The sequence below is a fragment of the Megalops cyprinoides genome, chromosome 20 (assembly GCF_013368585.1).
Source record: "Megalops cyprinoides isolate fMegCyp1 chromosome 20, fMegCyp1.pri, whole genome shotgun sequence".
NCBI classification, from domain to species: domain Eukaryota; kingdom Metazoa; phylum Chordata; class Actinopteri; order Elopiformes; family Megalopidae; genus Megalops; species Megalops cyprinoides.
Window position 1 is genome coordinate 16,469,853 of NC_050602.1, and position 14,034 is coordinate 16,483,886.

At 41.3% G+C, this 14,034-nt stretch overlaps 2 protein-coding genes across 2 annotated transcripts; both read right to left on the minus strand.

Moving 5' to 3' along the window:
• Window positions 1-959: 959 nt before the first annotated feature.
• On the minus strand, window positions 960-4,539 carry LOC118795914 (fetuin-B-like). The gene is made up of 7 exons (XM_036554702.1): window positions 4,280-4,539; window positions 3,092-3,205; window positions 2,663-2,750; window positions 2,374-2,540; window positions 2,143-2,256; window positions 1,806-1,889; window positions 960-1,440 (listed from the first exon to the last, which is right to left on the minus strand). Exons 1-7 carry the CDS (start codon window positions 4,475-4,477, stop codon window positions 1,099-1,101), a joined length of 1,107 nt encoding a protein of 368 aa, XP_036410595.1. The 5' UTR covers window positions 4,478-4,539; the 3' UTR covers window positions 960-1,098.
• A 2,376-nt stretch (window positions 4,540-6,915) lies between these two features.
• Window positions 6,916-11,042, minus strand: LOC118795770 (alpha-2-HS-glycoprotein-like). The gene is made up of 7 exons (XM_036554489.1): window positions 10,786-11,042; window positions 9,942-10,052; window positions 9,194-9,278; window positions 8,871-9,031; window positions 8,280-8,384; window positions 7,905-7,976; window positions 6,916-7,643 (listed from the first exon to the last, which is right to left on the minus strand). The coding sequence occupies exons 1-7, from the start codon at window positions 10,978-10,980 to the stop codon at window positions 7,368-7,370; spliced, it is 1,005 nt and encodes a 334-aa protein (XP_036410382.1). The 5' UTR covers window positions 10,981-11,042; the 3' UTR covers window positions 6,916-7,367.
• Between the last annotated feature and the right edge of the window lie 2,992 nt (window positions 11,043-14,034).

Here is a 14,034-nt window from a genome sequence, read left to right on the forward strand (position 1 = left end):
AGGCTAACCAGCCACTGCATCCACACACACACTCGCACACAGACATGCAGGCACACATGCACAGTCTCTAGTCTAAGCAGCCACTATACAATGCCACAAACTAAGAAAATAACACATGTCAGACTTGGATACCGCACACACTGAACTTCGACCAGCACTATGAGAACACATGCAAATAAAGCCTTTATTTTTTATGCATCCATTTAGCATTCACTACTCCATTCCAAACTGTGTAAGTGGTGATCTAGTATCATTTAGTACTTGTGCCTGCTCTCACTCGCAACAAATGCCTCTGTCTGTCTCCCCTATTCTATGAAATTAGACCTATTTGTCTGTGCACACTATGAAATCAATACACATCAGATGTCATAGTTTTTTCACACCTTTGTCTGTCCCTGGTAACCATCAGTACTGATTATGTTAAAAGAGGAGAGAACAGATAAGGTGATACCACTAGGTGTTCAAGCCAAGGCATTGTGCTGCACAGGTGGCACTTTCCACATGTTGTTTTAGGGTGGTGTGAGATAGTGTGCGCATGTGTTAGCCTTACATCATTGGAAAAATTTGCATAAAGGTGCAAAGGTCCAAGGAAGCCTTCTGTAGACCTTTGTATTCTATATTCTATATCTGTATTCTATGCACACTGTGTCATTATGGACATGAAATGCTGGATATGGTTATGCTGAGCAGCACAACGCATCGTCAATGATGTGGTTTAAGGATATGTCATCAGAACTTCCAAATTTAAAGCCATGCCTTTGTTCAGTGGCATGTGATACAGAAAGTCAGCTTACCATCCAACTAAATTACACTGCTTAGCTCTCTTCCTTCATGCCATCTGGCAGGAAGATGTGTTCTGGGGTGTTTCTGAAACTTAACAAATGCATGATATGTATAGACACAAATTCAGCTCTATTGATGCATGGCTGATTGATTAAACAGATTGAAATGCACACATGTTAGTATGTTAAAGTATTTTTTATTAAACAGAAACAAGCAAGCCCTCACAGACCTTCCAGTCTCCTTCAGCATGTCATTTTTACTCTGTGCAGATGTTTCTGTAGAGGTCAATTAATGCCCCTTCTTTTGCAGTCGTCTTCACCCAACAATATCGATGGTGTGGTGAAAGAGGGGGTCCTCTGAGAAGAGGGCCTTGATGAAGGGGTGCTCACTTTTGGGCTGGGATGGACACTGTGGGGAGATGTCAGTGGGGAATGGCAGGATGACTGGCCCCACCCCCTCGGGGCCCTCTGTGTCGGGGAAGATGGGCAGGGTGACGGGGTGGCCCGGGTTGGGTGCGGCGGACTCGTCCGGGAAAGAGGGGATGGTCATGGGCTCGTCGGGATGGGAGGTCGGGGTTACTGGGCGGGCCACCGCAGGGAGGTACCTAACATCTCCGCGAGGGCGTTTGGAGGGGGGGTTCAGGTCAGGGGCGCAATCCTTGGGAACATTTCCAAGAAATAGTCACAATACAAAGTTTTATTCATGTAGTGAGGTTATTTCTAGAAGAACAGTTTCAGGTTCCGTAACCTAATTCTTGACCATTGTTTAGCTGATAGATTTGTCAGCCCTTGGAATCTTTCCCATAGTATGATATCTTTGGTACAAAATATTTTCAAACATACATACTGTAGCTCACAGAGTACATAGCACTGATTTTCAGAACCAAACATGTCCCGCACCAAGAGTTTCACACCTTAGAGGAGAATAGGTGGCAACACTTTTTGTAACTTTGTAGCCATTGTAACTTTGGTCTTTTTCTCAAAAATATCCCAACATCTGAAGACGTTACACAGGACTCTTACCTCAGGTTCAAAGATTTCACAGTTGGCACTGATATACTCTTTCATTTGGGCCAGAGTGTGGGAGCCCTTGCAGAGGCCTTTGTGCTGAGGATGGAGAGAGTTGAAATAGCAGGATGAACAGGTCTTATGGTGGAGCCTTGGACAAGCAAAGCCTTTAATTGCTGAAAGCCTACAGCCTTAAGACCTAAGCAGCCAGTCTGTTCTTCTCATACAGCCTCCAAAGACACCAGTCACAAGGGCAAGCACTCACATATTGAAGCGTTATCAATTCCGTCACGTTAACATGTGATAGCAACTTCTAGTCTCCATATGCAAATGTCTCATTATCATGACCTACGGCAAACTTGCAGTCCATCAATGCACACTTAGACGCCTCTGCAATGTCTGTGGTGTTGGCACAGACTGTCTCCTGGATGGTGAACTCTGCAAAGTAGAACATGCCAAAGCCACCCTGTGACACATAGAAGAAATTCAATTAAATACAATTCTTTTAAAAAAATCTATCAAATCCAATAAAAAAAAAATGGACCTACTGGCTCCTCTTCTGACAAAATGCTGTCTCATTTACCTGAAAAGATGCTCTCGTAATGTTCAAGAGGGCAAAGTAGTTTGCCTGTCCGCTCTCTGAGTTGTATTTTTCCAGAGACATCTGGACCGCCTGTCGAACTTTCTCGCCATCTACAGGGATCTTGGAGGGGCAGTCAGGGCATAGCCTCACGATTTTGTAGCCTGGAGCTGTTGATAACACGAGGGCAGTTTGAGACATTTGTAAATTACTATTTCAGAAGGCTCTGAGTTTGGGTTCACTATTTTAAACTGCACTATCACAAATCACCCATAGGTGGCAGGGTTAATACCTGGTCTGACACTGCAGCTGTAGGTATACAGACGGACCACTTTCCGGACCTTGTCAACGTAGATGGTGGCCTTGCATTGACCATAGACCTAGACAGAAGGACAACAGAAAAAACACTGCCGAGGAAGAGCAAAGATTGTACCTGCCTTTCCCTTCCTGTTGCAGAACTTCATCATGGATTTATGAATAAATTAACAAAAACTTACCTAATGCATCACTCTGAAAGAAGAAATTGTTACCGAGTGCCTAACAGAGAGCATTACAAAAAAGCCAATACTAAATTATGAATTGGAATGAAAAAGGAGAGGTAATGTCGTCATAAAAATGGTTAGGAACGACGTGCTAGGGATAATAAATACAGAATAAAGACTTTGACAAGTGTACACTGACCGGTTTTCTCTGCGTTACCCTAGAGGCGCATGTCCCATACCGGAGTTTCATGTGTTTGTCTGACTTCACAGCTGCTCCAATTCCTCTTGCTGAGAACATGGCATTTGGTCTCCAGCACATCCAGGGTCAGGTAGTACACCATTTCCGAGGGTCCCTGAAAGAGCAGCAGACACAGTAGTGTGAAGGATGTGTTTGGTCGCTTGCCCTCACCCCCTCCTTCTACTGTCTTCCAGGAATAAGCAGCTCATGCATTGAGTTTCATTTTTTAGCGATTTAGTTCTTTGTGTCGTATGTATTTTGTTCAAGATTTTCTGCATGCCTGTGTGATTACCATTATTATTTATGCAATTACGTATTATGTATTAATTATGTAATCTTTTCTGTTTGTCTGGTGTGGTTTCTCATCTTAATTTATGTCTTATTTTATATTCATTGGCATTATTTTAACATGTCTGTTTTTCGGGTTCTGATAAGCTAAGCAAAATTAAACTTCTAATCACTTTCCATGCCTTTGTGGAGAATGCATGTCTGCATTGTTTGCCATTGGGTGTTCTTGAATGTAATGTTTATAACCAAGTTACCTCAGGTGTTTGAAGCACCTGCTGTTCAGCTGACATCAAGAAGACCCAGACACTAAAATCCAGTGTCCATTTTCATGGGTGTAAAAGTCTGTCAAAGACAGAAGTTACTCTATTGCAGTTATTCAGGAGTTATTCTGTTCTGTTCTACGCTAATGCAAATCTGTTATTGGTGTTCTGTATATGTAGGTAGGTTATATGTTGTCAGCCACATTACACTATTTTTCTGCAGCCATATTTTGATTTTGGCTGAATTGGCTTTTGAAAATATTTATATATCATAGCTTTATGTGTTTTAACAGTATCCATCGATGAGCAGTACACTGAACCTGTCTGGCTGTAAAATGGCATGTACATGGTGATCAGAAGGGTTCTGTCCACTCGTGACCACATCCATGACCTGAGAGCATCAGGTTAATCATCACACAAAAAGTTAATCATTTCAATAAATTAAACAATCCGAGACTCGACTTTGACATATTGCTTTGGACTCTATTTAGCATGTTTTCAGATTATATTTCTGTAAAAATAGAGAGGGGGGGGACAGAAAACATCATTCTCGTGGTTTCGTACAGTTGTCTCAGTGACTTCACACATTGAACCTAAGACAAACAAGGGTCAGATAGCCAACGGCCAACCCAGTGACTCACGTGCTTCATCTGGTTGACGTTGCTGAGGCGGTGGAGACTGAAGATGTAGCCCTCCTCGCGGTTCTGGTTGATTTTGGTCAGAGCCTTCTCAGCGGCCCCCAGGGCGTCAGGGTCTTCACAAGAGCCAGGTTTCACCAAATCGGTGGGCGCCCCGTGGGCACACACAAATACCAATAGCAACAACCAGCACTGCTTCATGGCCAAGCTCCAGTAACTGCTGCCGAGCTTCAGGGCAGCTCACTCTTATATAGCTAAGTTTGCCAAATGCTTCTAGCTTGATACACTGCTGTAGCCTTGATCCCTGTTGCCTGCAGCCAGAGATCGATAAACAAGGTCTCTTTTCCAGCACATTCCCACAATCATAACTCCAGCTCTGTCTCCTTCTGTCTGCAGCCTAGAACCCTCTGATAGCTGCTAAGCAAAACTAGACAACAGGAAACAGGTTGCATGAATATCAGCACAATACCCCACAGTTTTGCTGCTCTGTGCTGTCTTCACACAGATCCACTGCACATTGTCCTCACAGTTGAGTCTGTTTGTTGGGGACATGCGGTAATCAATTGATTTGTTGGTGTTTTGCAGGTGTATTAACTGACAAAGCCACTCCACAGTGCACCACAATTGGCTGTGTGCAGAAAGATATATATGTGTAGAATAATGATATCATACCAGTGTCTCTCTCTGTCAAGTTATTGTTGCAGAGATGTTAGATGTTAGTTGCCCTATACCCTGTAGTTGTATACATTAGCTAGTACTGCATTCTCAAACAGACTTTGCTTTCATCTGAGAACTACTGTCTCATTGTGGAACTGTACACATCCTGTCCCCATACTGTCACCTACTGTATGCACTTTTGTATGGCGCTTTGGATGAAAATAAATAAATGTAAATGTAAATGTTGTGCGAGTATTACATTACATTATTCTCATTTAGCAGATGCTCTTATCCAGAGCGACTTACATAGGTTGCGGTTTTACATCTTATCCATTTATACAGATGGATATTTACTGAGGCAGTTGTGGGTTAAGTCCCTTGTCCAAGGATACAGCAGCAGAGCAGGGAATCGAACCAGCAACTTTTCAGTGACAAGCCCTGCCCCTTTCCACTATGCTACATTATTGCTCTTGTTGCATATTAGCTGGGAAAAAGATCATGAGTGTTCACCCTCTAGCTAAACTGGTGGTAGCCATAGTGACTGTGGCTGTTGAGACGGAGCAGTGCCTCCCTGCCTCTGGTGTCCGGCTCCTGGTGGCCATCACAGGTGAGGAAGAACGGGGAGCAGAACCAGTGTCCGCCTAGTATGCATTCCTGTGCAGGACACCACATGGCCCTGGAGTAAAGTTCACTGTCCTTTCTGGAATATCCATGGAATTATCTCTGATGTGGAGAGCCAGACAGAAAAGCAAACAAAATTCAGCTAGAGAGACTGTAAGCTGCTGCCAACGTAAATAAAAATGCAATGAAACAAAGAGAAGACAGTATCTGAACAACTGTTTTGGTGGGCTTTTATTTTCATTTTTCAGCCTCTTCATTCATCTAATTTTGAAAAAAAACTCATGATGTCCTGCATACATAACCAGCAAAACAATCTCCTTGACATTAAATAAAAAAATGTGCTTGGAATTATTAATGTATGAGTATGTGTTCAGTGAAGATTTTACTGTATGTCTGCCCACTTTGACTTATGTGGGCGGCTGGCTCGGATGGACATTGTCAACAACCTCCAAGAACAAAACAGCCTGTTCATGACTGAAAGCAAAGTAGATAGCAATAATTAAAAACTGGGTCCACATCTGTGTATTTTTAGGTAAATATTGACAGTTTGCGTGAGTGGAAATGATTCTGCAAGCATGAATGATTAACTTGTCCTGGAGGAGGTGCATGGGGTCAACACCTACTTGTTATAAGAAAAATCAGTGTCCTAGTATCAAATTCATACTGTCCTGTACAAAAATATATAGAGTGTATTTTAGAGAATATATGTTTCAGCTAAATAAATATATTTCAAATATGTAAAGGGGCACATTGCACTACATATCTGATTTGTATTGATACATTTTTATAATATTTCCAATCCATTCATGGTCTGAACAATGTATACCTCTTCTAGATCCTAGAAATAACAAAAGCACTACAGAAGGTTGCTTTTGACTTGGGAGAGCAGGCTTTTGTTTTTCTGCATTATAACAACAAGTTGTGTCAAGATGACTCACATCAGTAATCAGTAATGGTAATTAGTTCTGCTATTCTTTGTTTATATGTTATTTTGTATTGTGTCATAATCTCATGGTGTACTTGATTAAGATGCCAAGACTCTACAGCAACATTATGTATAACTAATAAATCTAATTACACTGTCATATATTCAGTGCATACAACCATTGAGTCATGACAAGTGGTGCATTCTTCTCTGAAAGGAGCTACAAGACAGGAGAGGTACAGAAAGTGTAATTCTTTATTGTCTCAAAGTAATTGTCACTATCAGGTGTAAAAGGTGCTCACATCCATACAAACACCCTGCCTGAGTTGGGTTAAAGTCCTTGATAGCACCATAAATCTCATAAGGCAATACTGAGCATGTGTTTGAGTCCCATTCAGTTTTATTTACTTTCCATTTTGTTCTTTACATTCATTTACCTTTGTTCCCCCCCCCCCCCCCCCCCCCAAGAGATCTAATTAACCAATTACAACTTGGGTATTCCTACTAATGACACCCTAAGACATATTTAATTGCCACGTCACTCAAATGGGTTTGAGTACCTTTTTCGTCTAAAATAATAGTGCCAAGGTCACATTCAGCAATTTCAGACTGACTGGTCAGCACTCATCAATCATCTCATGTCTCCTGGTCAGTTTAATCTTACATCCATAGGAGTGATGTGGATTGTCATGTATTCATGTCTGTCTCAAGCGTCTCAGCAGAATAGAATGAAAGTAGCCTTATGAAGGATACAATGCATCTGATGAAAGGAACTTGACATTGTGAGGCTTTTTTCCAGGATAGTGCTCCATCACAAGCACAAATTATCACGCAGGAAATGACCATAACCGGATGGTAAAAAGAAGTCATGGTCAGTGCGGATGTGGCTTAGAAGTGCTTGACCTTTCCTGGGCAGACTGGCAAAGGGGGGAGCTGAGCCGCGACCGGTGGATCTATCTGTGTCTCCGCCGGGACCTGCCTCTTCACTATCGGCGCCGCCATCTCCTGTGACTCGGCAGACTCAGACAACAAGCTGGCAAGCGCCGGGTCATGGATGGCACTCTTTCTGTGGTGGTGCTTGAGGCCATGGATGGTCTGGAATGGCGGGACAACAGGGGGCACCACTGCGTCTGTAGCATTCACCAGGGGGGGCAGCGGGGGAACCTACAACACAACAGACGCGTCTGCAACAACGATCTCCAACTCTTTCTGCTGTTTTCACACAACGTAATCTCAGAGTTAATGTATTGAAAATGTAACCCTGAATAATGAACTAATATTCCATTGGAATTTATACCCGGAATGACCCTTTAGTTTTCTGTTTTTTTATAATGCAATTGTTTCGTCTGTTGTTTTTTTTTTTTTGTTTTGTGTGGCATCTGCAGCCTTTTCACACTCCATGTTTACAAAGAAAAACAGACATACCGCAATATCAAACACAGTGCAGTCCACTGTAGCAGCAGCAGGGACACCTTTCGCAATGCAGAAGCCAGTTCTCTGGAAGGGACGACATTGAACACATCCTTCACATGTGACACTGACAGGTCTCAACTGGGTCGATTGAGTGGATTGATTTTTGAAAGTGCTTGCCGCCCTTCATTCAGATACTACATGCAGAATATGTCACAGGTAAAAACTTAACGACAGCTGGTTAAGGGTTAAGGGATGGTTGAGAGTTAAGGCTGATCTCTTTTGCGTTCACTTCGTTAAGGCTGAAAGCCCCCAGAATGGACTCTCGGCATGTTAATCCTTGCTAGCTTGTATGGACTGGTTCCTTGCATAGGTCTCTGAGATACTCACAGCCAGAGGGTCGGGTAAAGGAATGCAGATGCCATCGTCATCAACCGTGCAGTTAGTCTCTACAATGGCGTATTCCGTTAAAAACTGGGGGCCACCGGATACAATCTGCAAATGTTAAATGAGCCTTTGGAAATGAAAGGACATCTAGCCACAAATCACTTCACACTTGACTTTGAACTCAACTTTGGCTTTTTTTTTGGTACTAACGCAAATAAATCAGCTTTACGGTCACTGAATTCAACAAAAACACTGCGTAGCTATAAAAATAACACATTCTTAAGACCATCATTCGTGTTGAAGGTCAAAGCACATTGGGGTTAGATTGAATCTGAGCCTGTATGATAGTTGACAAATGCATTTCCTTAGGATCTTTCACCACATACACCATACAGTTAGACACTCCTGCTCCTCTTTTTGATTACAAAGAACTTTTGGCCTTCACCTTATTGCAATAAAATAATTTATGCTAGAACATTGCTGTTTCAGGTGTTTTCTGTTTTGTTAATTGTTTGCAGTAAGGTTCAGCCAAAGTGAAAGAGGTTACAGAAAACAGATAAATAAAAGACAAAAAAAAACACATAAATGACCAACCTGTGATGACAGCCTTCCAACGTCCCTCAGTGCAAACTTAGCAGTATTGTTATCAGGTCTGAGGTTGAATTGGGCCAAAGAAGAAGCAACGACCTGCAGAGCATCGGTGTGGTTCAGAGGTTCGAGTAAGGGGCAGCCCACGCACATGTCCTCTGCTGATTCTGAACATAGCCCAGGGAAAAAGGGGACAGCTCTTTAAAAAGCAGGCAAATGATATATTAATTATCTCATCCTCTCCCCGGCTGTTCTCCTGATTATTCGGGATGCGTGCAAAGCTATGAAATCTTCTGATGCTTAGCGTTTGAAACAAGCAAAGCACACACCTGGTTCGGATTTGCACTTGTAGGACAACACGGACAGGACTCCTCCCGCCTTTGATAAAATCACATCACAATCTGCCTCAACTTTCTAAAAGAAAAAAAAAAAAACAGCAAGAAATAAAGCATGACTTATAGCACTGTATCCACTATTTATTTGCTATGCAGATTCCCAATATCTTATCTTTAAATACCTCTTATTTTTAAATGGCTGAACTCTTGCTTTAGTGAATAGGTGCAGTGTCTCATCCAGGATTCAATCCTGCATCCCCATAGTATAGGTCCAGTTTCCTGACCTATATTCCATCCTACTGTCCTAACGTACGACTATATTCCTACCTGCATTTATCCCCCAGATACCAATCAGGCCCCTGTGTTTCCACTCCAATTTTTGTTAACCCATCATGTAAGTCCATTTATACCCTTTCAAACACTGAGATTGTCAAAGAGTGCTCTTCATTAAAACTTCAACATATGTTTTAAAGGTCTGCTCTAAGCCATGGCGTTCAGTTTACCAAACACATGATCCAATCACCACAGCTGCTTTGTTTAGGGAAGGATGATACTGTGCTTAAAATGATGGTAATTTATTAAATTCAAGAATTCCACAACAGCACAACAGACATGATAGCTTAGGAATATAACTTTCTATGTGTATTTTCATAGAAAGCCGGTTGCTGGAATTAGTCTCACCAACTAATTCCAGCAACAGGCCTATGAAAAAGTAGCAGACGCAAATGAAATGTAGCGTCACCGTTTCATGTCTGGGTCTGACTGTGCAGTTGGCTACAGGAGTTGGGTCGAGGATGTGGCACTTGGTCTCGAGCAGTTCCAGGTCCAAAACCATGGTCTCCCCACCATCAGCCTACAGGGTAATAAGGGGTATGAGATTTTAGGAGATGTGATGACAGAACCCGAAACATCTGTTACTCAATTAATTAATTTATTAATTAGTTAATTTGTGATTAGGTTGAATTTTGTTTTTTTTCTTTTTTTTGATGGAATGGCTCCAAAATGTTTATCCCCTGAGTTAAAACACAATATATTCTTCTACCTGTTTTCTGGGTTGAAGAACATCAAAATGTGTCTGTCCTAAATTACCTAGATATCAGGGCTAATCAGAGAAATATATTAAATCTCTTACCAGAAGAGGCTGAAAGGTTATTTTACATAAAAGGAACCATTTTAAAAAATACAAACTGCCACAAGCTATAACACGCTTGCTATTATAATATATAAATTACACCATCGAAATTATAATACTTGCTTCAAACCCTGTATTTAACAATAACATTAAAGGCAAATTATAACATGAAAGGGTTTTTTTGCCCAGCCACCCAGCCCTCAATGAGGAATTACTGAAATTATTAGATATTGATGTAATCATTAGATGTTTATTAGTGACTGTTGTCACTTTCACATACCCATAACCAGATGTATCAACCCTATACAATTACATAGATTATTAAATAACAGACTATGTATTCTTTTCTATATGAAAGAAGATGATACTATCACCAGATGTACATTTATATATAAACAGCAACACTGCAGACACAGCAGACAGCAACACTTGGTCCATCGTGCAGCTAGCTCACCTTCGGATAGATTTTGACATCTTCAATCTGGTTGAGGGCATACTTGTAACCATGGGAGAATTGAGAATTGATGTAGTCCTGGGACACTAAACCAGCCTCTTCCACCTCCAGCGAGTCACAAGGTGGCCTAAGGGGTACCTGCCCCCAGGCCCCCACCAGTAGCCCCAAAACTACCAGAGCACCTATAGGTCTCATATTAATAACAGGAGCTTCCCGGAGGCAGACAGAAGCAATGGAGCACAGAGAGACAGAACACAGACAAGTGGCATTAAGTTGGTCTCCCCCCTGTTATTTATACCATGGGTGTCATTCCCTGCCACACAGCCTCAGTAAACACTTTTGCCTTTGGTAGATTGTGCAAGAGCTCTGGATTATTGCCAAAGTAAATGTCCACAAACAGCCTGAGATGATACTGCTAAACCAGGCTGAGAAGGGGAGGATGTTAGTGTTAGGCTCTGGGACAAAGTAAAAGTGAACCTTGACTCCAAACTGACACTGACAGCCACAAATTAATTTTACATACTTATGGGGACAGGGAATAAGACTTAACAACATGAATAATGTGAATAAATGTGACCATGGTTCATTGTAATAGCTGCAGATGTCTACAATGGTCGACTTCAAGTCATAACATCCAGCTGGGACTCTTCTTACTATGTTGTTCCAACTATTAGCCATACACGACACATTATCTATTCTTTGGGTGGACACCCCTATCCAGTGTGAATTACAAGGTTGCCCTGGGAAGATGCAGATCACAGATATCGCGGGAGCCACAAGAATAAGGCTTGAGTACAGGATTGCGAGATTCGGTTAGGGGTATCTACTGCCAATTCAGGGGGTGAATTCTCAACAACATGTGGAGACCATAACTGAGTCTGAGTGGACACAGCTATTGTAGAACGATATAGTGTCATCAGGTTCGTTCATAGGCCTAAATAGATAACACTATTGAGTCTGGCAAGACTAGTATTTGATGATCTGATGCTGTACTTGGTCCAAATGCAGACACAGGACAGGGTGCTTTGTTGTTTTGTTGCTTCGTGCAAGTTTTTGATTCCTGGTGTCTTTTGAAAACCTGCTTCACAAAGAGAGGGATATTTGCATTACCTGTAGGTGGGATCTTTGTCTTTGCTAGTTCTTGCAATTCAGACTTCACATTAACTGCTTGTTTGGAAAATATTGATTAGAGGTTTCATTTAATGAGCAGCAGCAGGAAGTAATTGAATGGCTGTTTCAGTTCATTTCATGGACAGGACAGCAAAATTTGGATCTGAATGGAGATGGGCGTCCCATGTATTCAAAAGCCCTTATTCCAGTATTTGAAATGACAGGTTACACAAATCGAACACAGGGTAGGACAACGCATGCACCTTAAGTTATATATTGGCCTGTGATAATGCCCCTTGGCTGCTCCAGCTCTTTCCTGGTCTGCTAGCTCAAGAAGTCCAGGATCGGAGTGCTTCTTGGATCATTCCTTCTCATGTATCATCTTTCAGCAAAGCCTCTGAAAACCCTCTCCCAAAGTTGGGAGAATGTGCAGTCTTTGAGGACGGCATATTCTATATGTTGTACCGGTGCAAGGAGAACAGGGCTGCATACTAGGTCTTGGTACTCTCCATAGACAGCATTAGGGAGCATTTTGAGAAGGAGCTCATACCAAGGATGGTGGCAGAAGGACAATGTGGGGTAAAGCACTTCCAACCCCACCAATGGCAACTCTGGTGCTTTCTCAAAAGCAGGTCACCCCATGATTTCTAGCACTCTTATTCTTTATAAAAATATTTTCCTTGACCTTCTCCATGCCTTGTGTGATTTTGAATCATTTTTAAATTATCCGTCTGTTCAAAGAAACTGTTCTTTTTTTTTCTTTCTTTCTCGGACATTTGGACTGTAAACATTTACTCTGGTGGTGCAACTGCCCTCCCCTCTTCCAGAGATGGAAATTCTCATTACAGCTCACACTGTAGTCACTCTGACCTGTTGGAGGGGTCACATGGATGTTTGCCCCATAAACATTTCCTATATCTCTATGCTTTAAAATATGGTTTGTCAAACAGTTGACATATGTGTGACACACTGGGGTCATAACCCCCATGCAGCTTGCATCAGTCCACTGCCAGGAGTTTGTGATGGCTGCTGTATTTGTCTACAGATATTGTCTTTGGGGATTGTTTTTGGGTTTAATCACTCCTGTGCAGTGGGATTTCAGACAGACCTAAGAAAAGATCATTTATAAATATGAGTGTTTATAACTTTTTACAGGGGTTATAAGCAATGCATTAGTTGTGCACTGCAAAAAAATGATCATCTGTCTGACAACTGAACGGTAAAATACCTTCTGAAATTCTGCAATATCCTTGCCTAATTATAGTGACACTCTAAAGGAGAAATATATACTTTAAACCTTGACAAAGTCTTACCTAAACAAATAGTATAGTACAATTAATTTCTCAGTACTTTGCTAAATGAAGAACAGCAGGTTTTGAGAACATGCTTTGACACATGTTACTACTGTAAAAGGAGAACATTGATTTGTGAGTACAGTTTCATAGTTTAATTAATTTTTAATATTTTATTTATTTATCATCCCAGGCAAATTTTCAGTCTGGAGCCCTACATCCACTCTGCATATGGAGGACATTCGGAGTAACAAAGCCTACTGGGTCAGGAATCTGACTAAAACAAAACTTTGACCAACCTGCGGGTTACAAATTAAAATATAACTGGATAGAACCTTTTTCCAGTCGTGTTTTTTTTTACCCTCTGGCATTTGGATTTCTCATTTCTGAGAGGTGAAGGGTTTGGTTTAAACAAGCTTGTATGTGGTAGCTTTTGGAATCGCAGGGAATTAATGTCCCACTCATACGTGGTGTCATACAAACAAACATCAATAGATGTCGCTATTACTTACAATGTTGCTGCAATAATTGGTATTACATTATTACTTTATGTATTGCTATCGATATGCGACAATATTTCTAGTTTTGGACTATTTACATTTAATTATGATTACAAAGCATGTGCAGCTACTATACTGTAAATGGTTCAAGTTAGGCTACATATTTAAATAATAATTTGTCTCCTAACTGCGTCCACACCTACAATACCTACAATATTGCCTAGAGTAAAATAACAGAAATTAAATAAGTAAAATATTTTATAATGTCATTAAAGCCTGATGTACCACTTCTTTCGACAGCCATTGAGGACAGGGCATTGCATTTATTAATTCCTACCATTTTACAA

Coding starts and splice junctions, on each gene's coding strand:
- LOC118795914 (XM_036554702.1), bottom strand. CDS start 4,477: ATGAAGCAGTGCTGGTTGTTGCTATTGGTATTTGTGTGTGCCCACGGG. Junction 3,206..4,279: donor ACGTCAACCAGATGAAGCAC/GTGAGTCACTGG, acceptor CTGCTCTTTCAG/GGACCCTCGGAAATGGTGTA. Junction 1,890..2,142: donor TGATGGACTGCAAGTTTGCC/GTAGGTCATGAT, acceptor CTCCATCCTCAG/CACAAAGGCCTCTGCAAGGG.
- LOC118795770 (XM_036554489.1), bottom strand. CDS start 10,980: ATGAGACCTATAGGTGCTCTGGTAGTTTTGGGGCTACTGGTGGGGGCC. Junction 9,279..9,941: donor TCAGACCCAGACATGAAACG/GTGACGCTACAT, acceptor TTTTTCTTTTAG/AAAGTTGAGGCAGATTGTGA. Junction 9,032..9,193: donor CAAGTGCAAATCCGAACCAG/GTGTGTGCTTTG, acceptor GGCTATGTTCAG/AATCAGCAGAGGACATGTGC.